This window comes from Mus caroli, chromosome 18 (genome assembly GCF_900094665.2).
Source record: "Mus caroli chromosome 18, CAROLI_EIJ_v1.1, whole genome shotgun sequence".
In the NCBI taxonomy this organism is placed as follows: Eukaryota; Metazoa; Chordata; class Mammalia; order Rodentia; family Muridae; genus Mus; species Mus caroli.
In genome coordinates, this window is record NC_034587.1 from 5,889,089 (window position 1) to 5,904,988 (window position 15,900).

Genomic DNA, 15,900 nt, shown 5'->3' on the forward strand with positions numbered 1-15,900 from the left:
GCGCCCTCTTCTGGAGTGTCTGAAGACAGCTACAGTGTACTTACATATAATAAATAAATAAATCTTAAAAAAAATAAAATAAAATGTAAATAAAGAAAATATCTAATAAAATAAATAAGACAAAAAAAGGAAAGAAAAATGGCGTACAGAACTAAACAGAGAATTCTTAATAGAGGAATCTCGAATGGCTGAGAAGCACTTGAAGAAATGTTCAAAGTCCTTAGTCAACGGGGAAATGAAAATCAAAACAATTCTGGGGTTCCATCTTATACCCTTCCGAATGGCTAAGATAAAAAACTAGAGACACCACATGCTGTTGAGGATGTGGAGCAAGAGGAACACTCCTCCACTGCTGGTGGTAGTGCACTTTGGAAATTAATTTGGTGTTTTCCTCAGACAACTAGAAATATTTCTACCTCAAGACCCAGCTATACCACTCCTTGGCATATACCCAAAAGTTGCTCTATTATCTCAGGAAGACACTTGCTCAATTATGTTCATAGCAGCTTTATTTATAATAGCAAGAAGCTGGAAACAAACTAGATATCCCTCAACTGAAGAATGGATAAAGAAAATGTGGTGCATCTACTCAATGGAATACTATTCAGCTATTAAAAACCAAGACATTATGAATTTTGCAGGCAAATGAATAGAATTTGAGAATACCATCTTGAGTGAGGTAACCCAATCCCAAAGGACATGGATGGTATGTATCACTTATAAGTGGATATTAGCCATAAAATACAGGTACCATGTTACACTCCACAGACCCAAAGAAGCTAAACAAGAGGAAGGTCCAAAGGAAAGAGCTTGAAACTCCCTTAGAAGGGGGAATAAAATAGGAGTAAGAGGCAGATGGAGAGAGAACTGGGGGCAGGGGAGGGCTGTGGAGGGGGATGGAGAATTTGGATCAAGTGTGGGGAAGGACAGGAGAGTTAGCTAGGTAGCCATGAAAAAAAGAATGGAAATCTGCCTCTAATGAGGGCGAGGAAGTGGGGGAACCTCCAAGTCTAGACAGAGAGCTGGAATAAGGGAGGCACCCAAAAATCAACAAGGGTGACCTTAGCTGTGACTCACTACATTGGGATATGGAACCTGAAAAGGCTACCTCCTGTAGGCAGACAGGAACCCCAGTGGAGCGATAGAGACAGACAGACACCCACCCACAAAACTTTCAACCCAAAATTTATCCTGTCTACAAGTAATACAGTTCCAGGGGAGGGAGCAGAGACTGGGGGAATCAGCAACCAATAACCGGGCCAACTTGAGACCCATCCCATGGGCAAGCACCAATTAGCACTGCTAATAAGACTTTGTGATGCTTGCTAACAGGAGCATGCTGTCCTGAGAGGTGACACCCAACAGCTGACCCAGACAGATACAGACACCACAGCCAAACAGTAGATGGAGCTTGAGGACTCTTACAGAAGAACAGGAGGAAAGAGGACTGCAACTCTGAACGATATAGGGAACTCCACGGGAAGACCAATGAGTTAACTAACCTGGACCCTTGGGACTCTCAGAGACCGAACCATTTACCAAAGAACATGCCAGGGCTGGACCTAGGCCTCCCTGCACATATGTAGCAGATGTGCAACTTGGTCTTCATGTGGGTCCCACACAACTGTAATGGGGGCTATCCCAAAAACCTGAATGTGGGACATGTTCTTCTAGCTGGGCTACCTTGTCTGGTTCCAGGGAAAGAGGAATCACATAGCCTTGTAGAGACCTGAAGTGCCAGGGTTTGCAGATACTGGGGGAAAGGGGACTCACCCCCCAACAACCCCCCCACGCACAGAGGAGAATGGGGGGCATAGGTGAAGGGAAAGGATTCTGAGAGGGAGTGGCTGGGAGGGGGCAGTGAGCAGGATATAAAGTGAATAAGGAAAAAAACTAGAACTAAATAGAAGAAAAAGAAGAGAAAGAGGAGGGAGAGAAGGAGATGAATTTAAGTAGAACCATCCTATAACAAAGGCAGCGATACCCCAACTAGACACCTCATGTTAGTTAAGTAACTGAGAATGTTACTAGACCTGATGGCCAATGTGGTCCCATAAGACTCCCAAGCATTACAGGCTATTGCTATCATTCTTAGTTACACATCAAACTTGACCCTTGAGTACAGAACACCAGAGAAACCAAGCTGGCACTGACCTTGTAGTTTCATCCCAACTGGCTAGCTTTCCTAGTGCTACAAAAGTGGCAAACATGCTACTGAAGGAAAGTTATCAATGATCATACCCATTCAGCTCGACTCTCTGAGTCATAGTAATGACTGGTCTGGTAAAATATGTCTGCTAGTGCAATAGTAGTACACAAGCTACAAGAGTTTCTGATTGGATTTAAGGCTCACCGTGCAAGATGAAACCCACACCTGGCATAATTTTCAGAGCCAATTAACCTGTGGGTAGAAAAGCCATAGACCCTAGGGAAGAAGTTTCTATTAGTCTGCTAAATGGACATAGTGTTAGACCATCTGCTTAATAATTATTGTTATGCCAATAGATTAGTGCATCTCTCAAACCTCATCAGAGATACTTCGTTTTGCAGTACACAGTGATTAACAAAGACACACAACTAACTGGCCAATGTACAGAAGAATATGAGTCTGCTAAATGCTCAGGCCTAAATAAGACATCATACCACATTCCCTCCTTCAAAGACTCAAGAAATCTTTGCAGAAGGGACAGAAAGATTGCAGTATAAGCCAGAGGTAGCATATCATTACAAGGAGAATGTTTCCTAGGCACAAACAGGACAGTAGCACATTAGGACAATATGAACTCCCAGTGTTTGTGACAGCTTGCAACATAAAACATGTTCAAGCTCCTGCCAGACAAAATTCCAGCATAGGAAGTGGAAAGTGGGCATGAACTTCCATCACAGCTGAGAAACTATTAGCATTTGACACCTGTGGGAGAAGGAAAGTCAGTTTTCTTTTAAGAGTGTAACCCCTGGCAGGTCAATGCTCCAGGGTAGGCCCCATTCCAAAGAATACAAATTGCACAAATTGGACTAAATGGGTTGAGAAAGGAACAGATGGAGAACATGTGGCTGAGTGGATAGGAAGGCAGACCTACTAGGAGATAGAAGAAGGTGAACATTATCAGAATGCATTTTAGGAAATTCTCAAGGAATTAACAAAAACACCCATCTAGAGTGTATTGGCTAGTTTTGTGTCAACTTGACACAGCGGAGTTATCACAGAGAAAGGAGCTTCAGTTGAGGAAATGCCTCCATGAGATACAACTGTCAGGCAGTTTCTCAATTAGTGATCAAGGGGGAAAGGCCCCTTGTGGGTAGGACCATCTCTGGGCTGGTAGTCTTGGTTCTATAAGAGAGCAGGCTGAGCAAGCCAGGGGAGGCAAGCCAGTAAAGAACATCCCTCCATGGCCTCTGCATCAGCTCCTGCTTTCTCTGCTTGTGGACGTTGTACATCGTGGTGCGGAGCCTAGTGCGCACCACGATGTACAACGTCCACAAGCAGATCACAAACCCTAGGTAACAGTAACAAAAACAGACTAAGATTCTTTTGTAATAATCGTACAGCCATGGGCTATCAACCACTTAGCCCAGAGGCATTACTATAGCTACAGTCCCTTTAGACTAAAAGCCTATTGTCCTTTTAGTCCTTTACACAACTCACTTCACACCAAAACCATAGTTGAATTTGTTTATAGAAAAGTCCACTACAAAGTCAAAACTAATATGCAGAATGTAAACATTCTGATGAAGGTGGAGAAAAAGTATTCAAGGTTTTCCATGTCTGTATTTAAAAAGTTGCCCCTGGATTGCAAGCTTGTACAACTACTCTGGCAATCAGTCTGGCCGTTCCTCAGAACATTGGACATAGTACTTACTGGAGGATCCCGCAATACCTCTCCTAGGCATATATCCAGAAGATGCTCCAACATGTAATAAGGACACATGCTCCACTATGTTCATAGCAGCCTTATTTATAATAGTCAGAAGCTGGAAAGAACCCAGATGTCCCTCAACAGAGGAATGGATACAGAAAATGTGGTACATTTACACAATGGAGTACTTACTACTCAGCTATTAAAAAGAATGAATTTATGAAATTCCTAGNCAAATGGATGGACCTGGAGGGCATCATCCTGAGTGAGGTAACCCAATCACAAAAGAACTCACATGATATGTACTCACTGACAAGTGGATATTAGTCCAGAAACTTAGAATACCCACAATACAAGATACAATTTGCAAAACACATAAAACTCAAGAAAAATGAAGACCAAAGTGTGGACACTTTGCCCCTTCTTAGAATTGGGAACAAAACACCCATAGAAGGAGTTACAGAGACAAAGTTTGGAGCTGAGACGAAAGGATGGACCATCTAGAGACTGCCCCACCCGGGGATCTATCCCATAATCAGCCTCCAAACGCTGACACCATTGCATACACCAGCAAGATTTTGCTGAAAGGACCCTGATATAGCTGTCTCTTGTGAGGCTTTGCCGGGGCCTGGCAAACACAGAAGTGGATGCTCACAGTCAGCTATTGAATGAAACACAGGGCCCCCCAATGGAGGAGCTAGACAAAGTACCCAAGCTAAAGGGGTCTGCAACCCTATAGGTGGAACAACAATATGAATTAACAAGTACCCCGGACCTCGTGTCTCTAGCTGCATATGTATCAGAAGATGGCCTAGTTGGCCATCATTGGGAAGAGAGACCTTGGTCTTACAAACTTTATATGCCTCAGTACAGGGGAACGCCAGGGCCAAGAAGTGGGAGTGGGTGGAGAGGGGAGTGGGTATGGGGGACTTTTGGGATAGCATTTGAAATGTAAATGAAGAAAATACCTAATTTAAAAAAAAAAAAAAAAAAAAGTTGCCCCTGGTAAGGAAACAGTAGCTCATTTGCACTAGCCAAGCCAGAAACTGATAGGAATTTCAAAGCTACATAGAGATCTGACAGCAGAATCTTGTGAGTTGTCATCTGTGAGTTGTCAGACTTCTCATTTTTTATTATGGCAGGCCACTTTTCTCTGAAGTTAGGGAGTTACAGCAACAAATACAAGTCGTTTACGGAGCAGAGAAACAGTGGATAATTTATTTTCTGAGCTTTCTGAAACTGTGGATCTAGCCAGACTAAAAGAAATGTTATGGGAATGCCTAACAACCTGATCAAGACTGGTGGAACTTATCTTTACACCCAATGCCCCTCTCCAGGGATAGCAAACATTTAATATACAGCATATTTACACACATTTCAAACCCCATTGTCTGAAGAAAACAAAATATAATCCTGGCTTCACCTTTTATCTATCTCAACAGCCTGCCTAGGTGAACGCCATCCTGTTATAGTTTTTCCTGGAAAAGTTTTTCAATCCGGATTGACTATGGTGTTCATCACACTGGGATATTAGAAAGAATAAGAGGCGATTTCTATGTCCAACTCCAAACCCAGCTAGCTTTCCACTCAGGAGTCTTATATTTATGAAAAAAGACATGGGAATTATGAAACCAGTGGAAGTCAAAGAAGTGCCTCACATGATAATCTGATCCAAACCTCTTGCCTCTTGAATAGCAAGAATTCTAGCACAATTTACATTTGCCTAGAAGGCTGCAGACCTGGGGTTAATATTCTTTTGCATAGAAATACTTTAACATTAAAATAACAATGACCCATACTCATGGCTTAAATGCATATGACCTTGAGTAGAGAGCCTCATTCCTCTGGAAATGTGAAACAGGACTAGTGACCTGTTTCTAGTGAAGATAGAGTTCCTACATGCCTATTATTTTCAGCTTCACCTAGCCTGTCAAGTACCTCAACAAGCACCTAAGGAATCACTTAGATCCCATAGGCATTCTTTGAAGATTATAGTCTTAAAACCCACCAAAGTCCTATATATATAACTACTGTAAAGTGAGTGATTTTTGACTATTTTTTGAAAAGCCTACCCCATGATCTAGGGTATACCCTAACTTTCTGTGTGCCTCTTTCTCTTAATCCTCATGCTTAAATATTACAAAGTATCTTTAGTAAGACTTCCATTTTGCTTTCTGGCTAGTCCTAAAATTCTTTCAGAAATCCAGGTTAGCCTGAGTTAAAGGCCCTAAAGGAGCCCACTAGAAAGCAAAAGTATGGTACTATGACTCTCTCTCCATCACCCTTGACATATATATATATATCTAGACAGACTCTGGTCCCGAGTTTCTACCTCCTCTCCCTAGGGATAGTTCAAACACAACTGGTTATAGCTCTTTGAACATATTTTACATTTAACACAAGAAATCAGATATTGGTGCCATGTTAATAATGGCATGCTCATTAAGCACTTTCAGTTTATTAAGCATATTGGCCTCATTTTGATCCTTAGTGTTTTTACTGGCTTTAAGCAAAACATTTTCAGAAGTATCAGAGCATATGTGAACTATGAAATAACTATTGTTCACTTTGTACATTTTACCACTTAAAAAGATCACTCTCAAACTGAAGTCATACAATTGATCCTCACTAAGAAAAGGTTTTTTTCTTTCTACCTCATAGTTTAACAATTTCAAAACAAACTCAATGTTTCAATATATCCTGAAATATACATATATATATATATATATATATATACACACATATATATATATATATATGTTTTCTATTTATTTCCATTTGTAATAAAAACCTCTTTGTTGTAAACAAACAAACCAGAGAGCTAGATTAATGCACCCACTCAAGCAAGCACCTACTCAGACCCAAAGTCTCTGCTTCAGTGAAATCCTATATAATTAAAACAGTCACTCTGAAGCAGAGGGGCTTTGCTTTACATTTTATATTTGTACTACTGTTGCACTGTTACACACGTATTCACTTCGTGTGGGTCTCTGTGTGTGTGCTAACAAGTTAGCTTTATATCTTGTCATGACTCCTGTGTTCTAAACCAGCATTCCATCCTTCCTCATCTCCTGTTATTATCCTTTCTTATTCATCTTTATAACTGTTAGACTATATCCATACTGACATTTACACTCAGAGCAGCGTTGGGCACAGAATTAAGAGAACAGCTGTGACTCTTCCTATCAGTGGTAGTAGTCTTATTTTCTTGACCTCTGAATGACTTCATGAAAGACAACTCCTAGGCAGTTGGTTAAACTGCCTACAACTTTCAAAATCTCAAATAATCGCACACTAGTATAAAGGGTTAGCAAGTTCCCAATGTACATCAAAAAAGCCTACCTACCTTAATGCAAGTTACTGACATACCAGGAACAAATGCTGTCCCTTTCTATGTTTGGAGTGTGATGGGGAAATGCATATATCTGCCATTTAAAGAAACACAGATAGTCTGGAAGAGTCATGAACAAGCTATCAATCTTCAATCCTAGTAGTTGCCTGGGATGATTTTTAAGATAGAGGAAAGACAGTGATGGCACACAAGAAGTCTTGACAGGTAATCTTAAAAATTTACTAATAATTTGACAATACACAGTTGTCCCTCAGTAGCTGCAGGTAATTGTTCCAGGATCCTGTTAGATATCAGAGTCTACAGGTATTTGAGTCCCTCCAAGAAATGGCCAAGTGTTTGTACATAGCTGACCACATCCTCTGTACACAGAGATGCACAACACTGAATAGTAACTATTATTTAGATAGTTATTAGCATGTGTGCCAAACAGACACAAAACAAGTTTATATGTATTCAGTACAGATACAGTTATTTTAAAGTATTTGTGGTCTGCAGTTAAATAAATCCATATATGGAACACAAGGATACCAAAGACCAACCATAACAAAGAAATTGAAATATTCAAAGATAAATATGTACAAACACACATTGACTCTATACACATTTCTACTTAAATCTGTTGTCATTATATGATTCAATACCAAAATAGCCCTAGAGAGCAGCAGGTTGCACTGCCAACCAGCCCAGCTGCATCTTGGAAACTTTTAAATAAACCTATTCATACTACTGAATAGGCTTATATTTCTGCTTTAAATAATACCAATGCTGAAAACTTCGAAATTCTAGATGCATCTGTTGAACTTGGGATGCAGAATACTATTTTTATGACAAATTAGTATTTAGAGGTCTAAACTAAAGTAGCATGGTTATAAAAAAATGGACTGTAGAGGACCCTACAGCCTCTATTAGAAACCTTACTACCAGCTTTATGCTCTAAATTACTCTACATCTGAAGAACAAGTTTGTGGTCTTCTAGAGGTTTTTCTCAAAAAAGGCCTCCCAAATGAACTTAGGTGTATCTTAGAGCATGTCTTAGTTAGGGTTTCTATTGCTGCAATGAATCACCATGACCAAAGAGGAAAGGGGTTTTTTTGGGGTTACACTGCCAGATCATAGTTCATCATCGGAGGAAGTCAGGACAGGAAATCAGACACAGCTGGAACCTAGAGGCAAGAGCTGATGCAGAGGCTATGGAGGGGTGCTATTTACTGGCTTGCTTCACTGATCTTGCTCAGCCCACTTTCTTATAGAACCAGCCCAGGGATGGCATCACCCACATTAGGCTGGGCCCTCCCCACATTGATAACTAATTGAGAAGAAAATGCCTGACAGCTGGATCTCAAGGAGGCACTTCCTCAACTAAGGTTCCTTCCTCTCTGAAGACTCTAACTTGTGTCAAGTTGACACAAACCAGCAAGTAGAGAGCAAACCATGAGGAGCAAACCAGTATGCAGCACACCTCCATGGCTTCTTCATCAGGTCCTGCCTTGGCTTCCCTCAATGGACTGTGATTCAGGATAGGAAAGTCAAACAAACCCTTTCCTTCCTAAGTTGCTTTGAGTCTTGGCGTTTTCATCACTGCAATAGTAAGTCCAACTAAGACAAAGCCCTAGTGCCAAACAGCTGACTGCAACCATTATATCCATTTCTTTACTACACTGCATAGGAATATTCAATTTAGTTGTCTGAAATGTGAATATTTTTGGTTTTTTTTAGGGGGGGAGGAGCAGGAGGGGTTTTTCTAATTTCTCATTTAAAACAAAACTCCACCAAATAAAGAAAAGGAAAAATATTTCTGCAAACAGAATTCAAGAACATATCCAAAAGATCATCCATGATTTAAAAAGAAATGGTTTGTGTAATATATCACATAAGTTGGTGCATGGACAGAAATCATATGATCACCTCAGCAAAATGCAACCCTTCATAATTAAAGTTCTGGAGAAACTAGGAATAGGAAGAACTTATCAACATAACAAAAGCCATATATATAACAAACCCTACCCAACATTATACTAATTGGCAGGGGTTGGGGAGGGGAATCAAAAGGATTTCCAATAAAATAAGGAATAAGGCAAAGGTGTTCAACTCTACTCCCCTTACCCAATATTATTCCTTTAGCTTTAGGTAGGACAATATGATCAAAGAAAGATAAAAGATAGACGTGTGAAAGAAATAAATCAGAGTAACCTTATTGGCAGGTAACATAATCTATGCATGAGACCCAAAAGACCACCAGAAAAAAAAATATTAGAGCTAATAAAAAACACTTTCAACAAAAAAACTGGATACAAAAAAAAAATCAATATATAAAAATTAGTAGCTTTCCTAGATATCAATAAAGAACATGTTGAGAAGATCAGAAAAATAATTCCATTCACAATTAATTAAAAAACAAACAAAAACCTTGTAATAAGGGTAGCCAAAGTAAACTTCTACAGTGAAAACTTTAAAACATTAAAAAAATAATTTGAAGATACTATAAGATGGGAAACTATCCTATGCTCATAAACAACATTATGAAAATAGCTATGCTATCAAAAAAAATCTACAGGTTGGATAAAATTCCAACACCAAGATTCTTCACAAATAGGAAAGAGGGAAAAAAGGTTTAAAATTCACAGAGAAACACAAAGACCAGCTAGCAAAGCAATCCAGAGCAAAACACAATGCTGGAGGTAATCCCTGCACCTGACTCTAAGTTGTACTACAGAACACTGTGATAAACAAAACAACAATGCTGGAGGTGATCCCTGCACCTGACTCTAAGCTGTACTCAGAGCACTGTGATAAACAAAACAACAATGCTGGAGGTGATGACTCTAAGCTGTACTACAGAGCACTGTGATAAAGCACCACCCGCACTTGCTGTTCCCAGCACTCCAGAGGCAGAGGAGGAGGATCTCTCTGAATTTGAGGCCAGTCTGATTTACTTAGTAACTTCCAAGACAGCCAGAGCTACAAAGACTCTGACTCAAGATGAAGATGAGAAAAGCATTATAAAGCTAGTACAGAAACACAAGACATCAAAAGAAAAGCAGAGGTGACCTGGCTATAAACCAATATAATCATGGAACTTTTTTTAACAAATCAGAAAAATACATATTTAAGTAAATAGGCTCTTCAACAAATATTGCTAGCAGAACTGGCCATGTACATGCAGAAGAATAAAACTAGACCCATGTCTCACGACATACAAAAAACAAATCTGAACAGATCAAAGATCTTATTTCAAGACTTGAAACCATAAAACTAGTAAGGACAAAGTAGAAAAAAATGATTAAGATCCCAGCACAGGCATATACCTCTAAACAGGACTCCAGTCTCTCAGGAAATAGAACCAACAACTGATAAATGGGTTTTCATGAAGATAAATAATGTCTAAGAACACTCAAGAAAATAGCTTCATGAAGAGACAACTTACAAATTGGGAGAAATCTTTACCAACTAAATATAGTACACAGAGTTTAAAGTCTAGAATGCACAAGAACTCAGAAACCTCATCACCTGTGATCAAAAACTAAACTACCTAATCTAAAACTGGTATAATGAATTAGACAGACAATCCCTAAAAGAAGAAAAAGATGAGCCGGGAGTGGTGGTGCACGCCTTTAATCCCAGCACTTGGGAGGCAGAGGCAGGCAGATTTCTGAGTTCGAGGCNAAAAAAAAAAAAAAAAAAAAAAAAAAAAGAAAGAAAAGAAAAGAAAAGGCAATTATTAAGGAAACAAATAATAACAAATGCTGGTGACCCTTTATACCCTGACAGTGAAAGTGTTAACGTCCCGACTGTGACAGTCAGTATGGAGATCCCTGAAAAAGAGATCTATCTTATGACTCAGTATATCTCTAATGGATATTTGCTCAAAATTTAAAAAACAAAACAAAGAAAAAAATATAAAAATACCAGCACATCAATGCTTATTGCACCACTGCCCACTAATAGAAGAATGATAAAAGAAAATGTGATTTATATACAATGAAATTCATTTCTGCCATAAAGATGCAATTATGTCTTTGAAGTAAAATGGGTATAATTGAAGACAAATACATTAAACAAATTAAGTAAGGCTCAGAAGGGCAAATAATTCATGCCTTCTCTCACGGGTGAGATACATAAAATGCTGTTATGTGGAGTGGTATGAAAATAGAAGCAAAACTGTTTTGGGAACAAAGGAGATAAATAAAAAGGGGAAGGTATGAAAATGGGAGGGTAGTGAGGGACGGAGAGGATAAGCTCAAATTACATTACATATCTGCATGAAACTGGCCTAATGTAAACCTGTATAAAAACATTTATTAAAGTATTCTTTAACGCTTTTTGCTTGCCAACACTGTTCCAATCTTCTACAATGAACTCATTAATTTCTTGCTTCACTCCTCCCTTTAAAATACAGTTTTATTATGGTGTATAAAAAGAGGTCTTATATTCTTCTACACGTTTTTAAATGTATAAATGTGTAGCTGCAATTCAAAATCACCTAAAGAGAAGAGGAAGCTAATGGACACATAAAATTAGCCCCAGTGGGGCTAGAGAGATAGCTCGGTGATTAAGAGTGCTTCTTGTTCTTCCACAGAACCCAAGGTAGGTTCCCAGCACCACCACCTCTAATTCCAGATTGTAAGGACACACCGCCTCCTCTCCCTTCAACGGGCACAGACAGGTAACACGTTCGCGAGTGCGCACACATGCACACACACACACACACACACACACAAATACACAAATCTTAAATAACACTAGAAAAATCATGGAGTGTCAGAATTTAAATGAGTAACCACACTCATTTAATAAAGCTGCTGTCCTTAAAATGCTGACACTGTTTAGGCAAGAAACAATGAGAAAACTCTTTTCTTCAACACTCAAATGTAGCCTTTCACATTACAAGGAATACGCCCAGAGGCAACAAGAATGAAGCAATACCAATTATTAACTCATTCACATGTGAAAAATTACAAGTGAATTTAATTTATTTGTGTGAGGATTTTCGTAAAAACAACAAAAACAAAAAACAAGGCCTAAAGATTTGCAATTTCTAATCTTTTAAGTTGGAAACCATATAAACTGTATTTTATGCCCAACGTACGATATGAGTTTGATTACAAAACAATACTGAAAAAGATACTGCAAAATCAATTATGATAAAACATTACTAGGTGCAATAATGCCTCCTTTAACTTTTTTTCAAATACAAGTCACCCAGATAAATCTGAAATTCATTGGACTATAATTCTAGCCCATGCTAAAACTAGAACACTTAACTTGCAGCCACCTGGTATTTTCTTTTTTAAACATTCTGAGGTGAACCTTTTACTTCAACCATACCCATAAAATATTTATGTGTTTGTGCGCAGGACTGTATATATCCGCATAGTACATATAACATTTGTGCATATACAGTCACAAGCATACTCCCTTGGGCCTGGCTTAGTTTTTAATGGGAAAAAGGGTAGAGTTGTCTGGGGGGAACGCAGACCAACTCCAGTAAAGAATACTGTCACAATTCCCTTCCTTTTGAAAAGAGCAAATACTACCCCTCCGCCATCCTATACATAACTCTGGCAACATACCAAAAGCACACTGCCTGGAGACTCCCATGTCATCTCTGGGGTGCACACGCATGTAGACGCAACCCAGCACACGCATGCCACACGCCCTCCCTGGACCTACTGGGCCTCCCCGGCCGTGGCTAGCAAAATTTCCACCATTCCCTGCCAGTCCAGCCCGGGGCAGCGGAGCAGCAAGGCTCTGAGTCCTGCAGGGAGGAGAGGGATAGGCCGAGGCCCAAGCCGGCGCCGCTCACCGTCGATGTTTTCCCGGTCGCTGATGTGCTGCAGATTGCAGCCAGTGTCCTCACGGCTGAGGTCCGTGTCCGGGCGGTAGGACTCCAGCCGCGAGTGCGCATTCCTCCGGAGCTTGGGGCTGGACGACACGCAGCACGAAGTTGTGTTCCCCATCGCTGACTACCCGACCGGTAGCCCCGGGGCGCGGGCGCAGGCTCGGGCGCAAAGGCAGGCCGCCCGCGCCCCGTGGAGGGCGGAAACCGCTCCGGGCCCGGGTCAGCAGCGACGGCGGCGGCGGGGCCGCGCCATGGACGGCGACGACGTGCAGGCGGCTACAGCTACCGACAGACAGCGACCCCAGCTGCTACGGCCTCAGCCCCTGGTTTGCGGCGGAGGAGCCCGAGTCCGCGACTGCGGCCCCACGCAGTGCTCACCCCGCCGCGGCCATGGCGGGTGGCGCCGCGCAGGCCGCCTCCCACCGTGTTCTTGTTCTGCGCTCCGCTCCCAGCGGCGACTTCCGCAAGCGGTTCCGGTTCACGCCGGGGACACGCGAGTGCGCGCGGATACGCAGACCGGACCGCAGTTACCGGGAGCGTCCGCAGCGTTGCACGATAACCGTGGCGTTCGCGAGGCCTGGCCCACGCCTGCCCGCGTCGGCCCCGCCCCCTCCCCGCGGCCACGCCCCACGCCGGCTTGCAACATTTCCGCCTCTCTGCTAGGCCGCGCCCTCTACACCCAGCCGGGCTCCTTCCCGCTGCTCTGGAAGCACGCCGGCACGCTGTCTGATAGTCTTCGCCGTCTAGACACCAGGGCGCTTCTCCGCTCTTCTGCCGTCAAGTCGCGGTGGCAGAAAATAGATAGTGGCTCCGGCAGCCACGAGGGGGCGCACACTGGAGGGGGCTTGTTGCAGCCTCTTGGGTGAGGCAGGCCGTTGTGTTGCTAATATTAGGAGCTCCAACTTGAGTTAGGAGCTCAGCTTCTGTCAGTCTCTACGGAGGACTTGGGAGTCACCCTGGGGACAGGGGCTGAAGTCGTGACAAATTAGCTGTAGTGTTCTGAGTTTTGGACTACATTGTTTTATGTTTCACCTGCCGTGGATTTTTGTGCGTGGGTTGCCTTGTGAACCAAATTAAACGTTGAAAGGAATGTAAGGTGAGGAAAGCCACCACAATCAATTCCAAATAATGAAGGGTATTGGAGCTCTTCTGCCATCCTCAACCAGGCATAAACAGGTGTAAGTCATGCCTGTAGGGCAGTGAAGACAGGAAGATCAGGAGTTCAAGATCTTAGTGAAGGAGTAAGTAGAGGGAGGGATGTGCATGATCATCTCGGTACTAACTGGAGAAATGAGGAAAATGATACCTAACATTAGCAATCTGTACCCGTCTGGTTAAAGGCTGTATATTGTTCACACCTACTATTTTTTAAAGCCTGTGCAGTCAATCCATCCACTGCATAGAGGTATTCGTACATTGTTGCTCAACAAGAGGTGGGGAGGCTCACTCAGTACTCTGAGCTGTAATAATGTCATATGTTGAGATAAGTGGAAGAATGCCTTGAGAAATGACTACTGAAGAGTGGTGGTGCTGACCAAATGAGACTGGAAACATTAAAGGGAAGTTCTAGAGAACTGCAGTTCTGGGAGACAGGGAAAAAAAAAAGTTCTTTATCAAGGCTATACTGACCTCTCAGTGTGAAATGTAAATGGAATGTACTCTTTTCTCCCAAGGATAAAATGAAACAAAGGAAGTTCCATCTTTAAATTTGTAAGATTCCATCTGGCAAAATCCCTCCTCCAGTCAGCCTTTTTGAAAGATCAAAGTGTGTGCTCCAAGTTGCATTCCGTTCTCAAAAAGTGTTCTTTGCCTATCAACTGCACACACTGCTTTAGGTTACCCAATTTCATAAAAATGTGAGACCAGGCTCTCACTTCTCAGAGCAAGACCCAGTAACACCACCACATGACTTACCACAATACACCATTTTGCAGAAGTAAAACTTTTGTCTGATGCCATTTTCTTACAACTCCCAGTCCTATTTCTGACAACAAGAATGTTTGGAGCTCATGTGAAGCTCCTTGAGGGCAAACACTGAGACCCTCTGGGCTAATGCTTAAGGAAGCTCAAAATTACATTTTCTGCTCTTACAGTTCTTCGAAACAGAGTTGTGTGAGAGCATGACATATCTACTCAGACATAGTAAATGCCCATTTAATCAGAGTTCATAGTTATGTTGGTATTATTTTGGAGGTCATTAGAGAAATGGGAAAGCACTCAGGAAACAGTAGAGTCTGCATGTGGGTCACTGGAAGAATGTTTGGAGCAGAGGGCAAGGCCGAATTTTGGGAAATTGGACCCACCCATGCTTGCCAAATGGTAGAACAGCCACTGGTCAGAGAGGCTGTTTTTGTCCCCTCTACTTTTCCCACTCCCTCTTTGATACTGTCACCACGTTTTCTTTAGAAATTTTTATCTTTTTAGATATACTGGGGAGTATGGTCACCAGGCTTGAAATAGAAATTTAGGCTGTGATTTACATAGTTGTCACATACCACTACATGTACACAAACTTACTCAATATTCCAGGTGGAGATGCCACTGGACTGACAAAGAGTGGCACTTTATGCAGAATTAACTGTAGGACTCTAAGCAATTCCTGACAGAGTTGCGACACCCAAATGATAGTCATGTTGAGCCACCACCTAGATCCCATGCTCTGGTTTGTCGTAAATATTATTAAAAATGCCAGTGCTGGGTTTCTACCTGCCTTTAACCAGTTATGTTCTTGGATGAAAGACACAGCCTTTATATTTTAAAATATGCCTTAGGCGGCACAATAACTATAACTAGGCAATTGTCTACACTCCATGTTGTTAGAATTTACCTTCCTATTGTTAACCCAAGTTATG

At 41.6% G+C, this 15,900-nt stretch overlaps 1 protein-coding gene across 2 annotated transcripts in view; it reads right to left on the reverse strand.

The window, feature by feature from the left end:
* The window catches only part of Ccny (cyclin Y), a 143,892-nt gene extending 130,243 nt beyond the window's left edge, over positions 1-13,649 (reverse strand). The window contains exon 1 of one of the 2 annotated variants that reach the window (XM_021150564.2): positions 13,013-13,649. In XM_021150564.2, coding sequence (XP_021006223.1) covers positions 13,013-13,166 — 154 coding nt within the window. In that variant the 5' untranslated portion in view covers positions 13,167-13,649. The remainder of the gene's footprint in view (positions 1-13,012) is intronic. The other variant, XM_029472158.1, reaches the window with a different exon arrangement.
* Between the last annotated feature and the right edge of the window lie 2,251 nt (positions 13,650-15,900).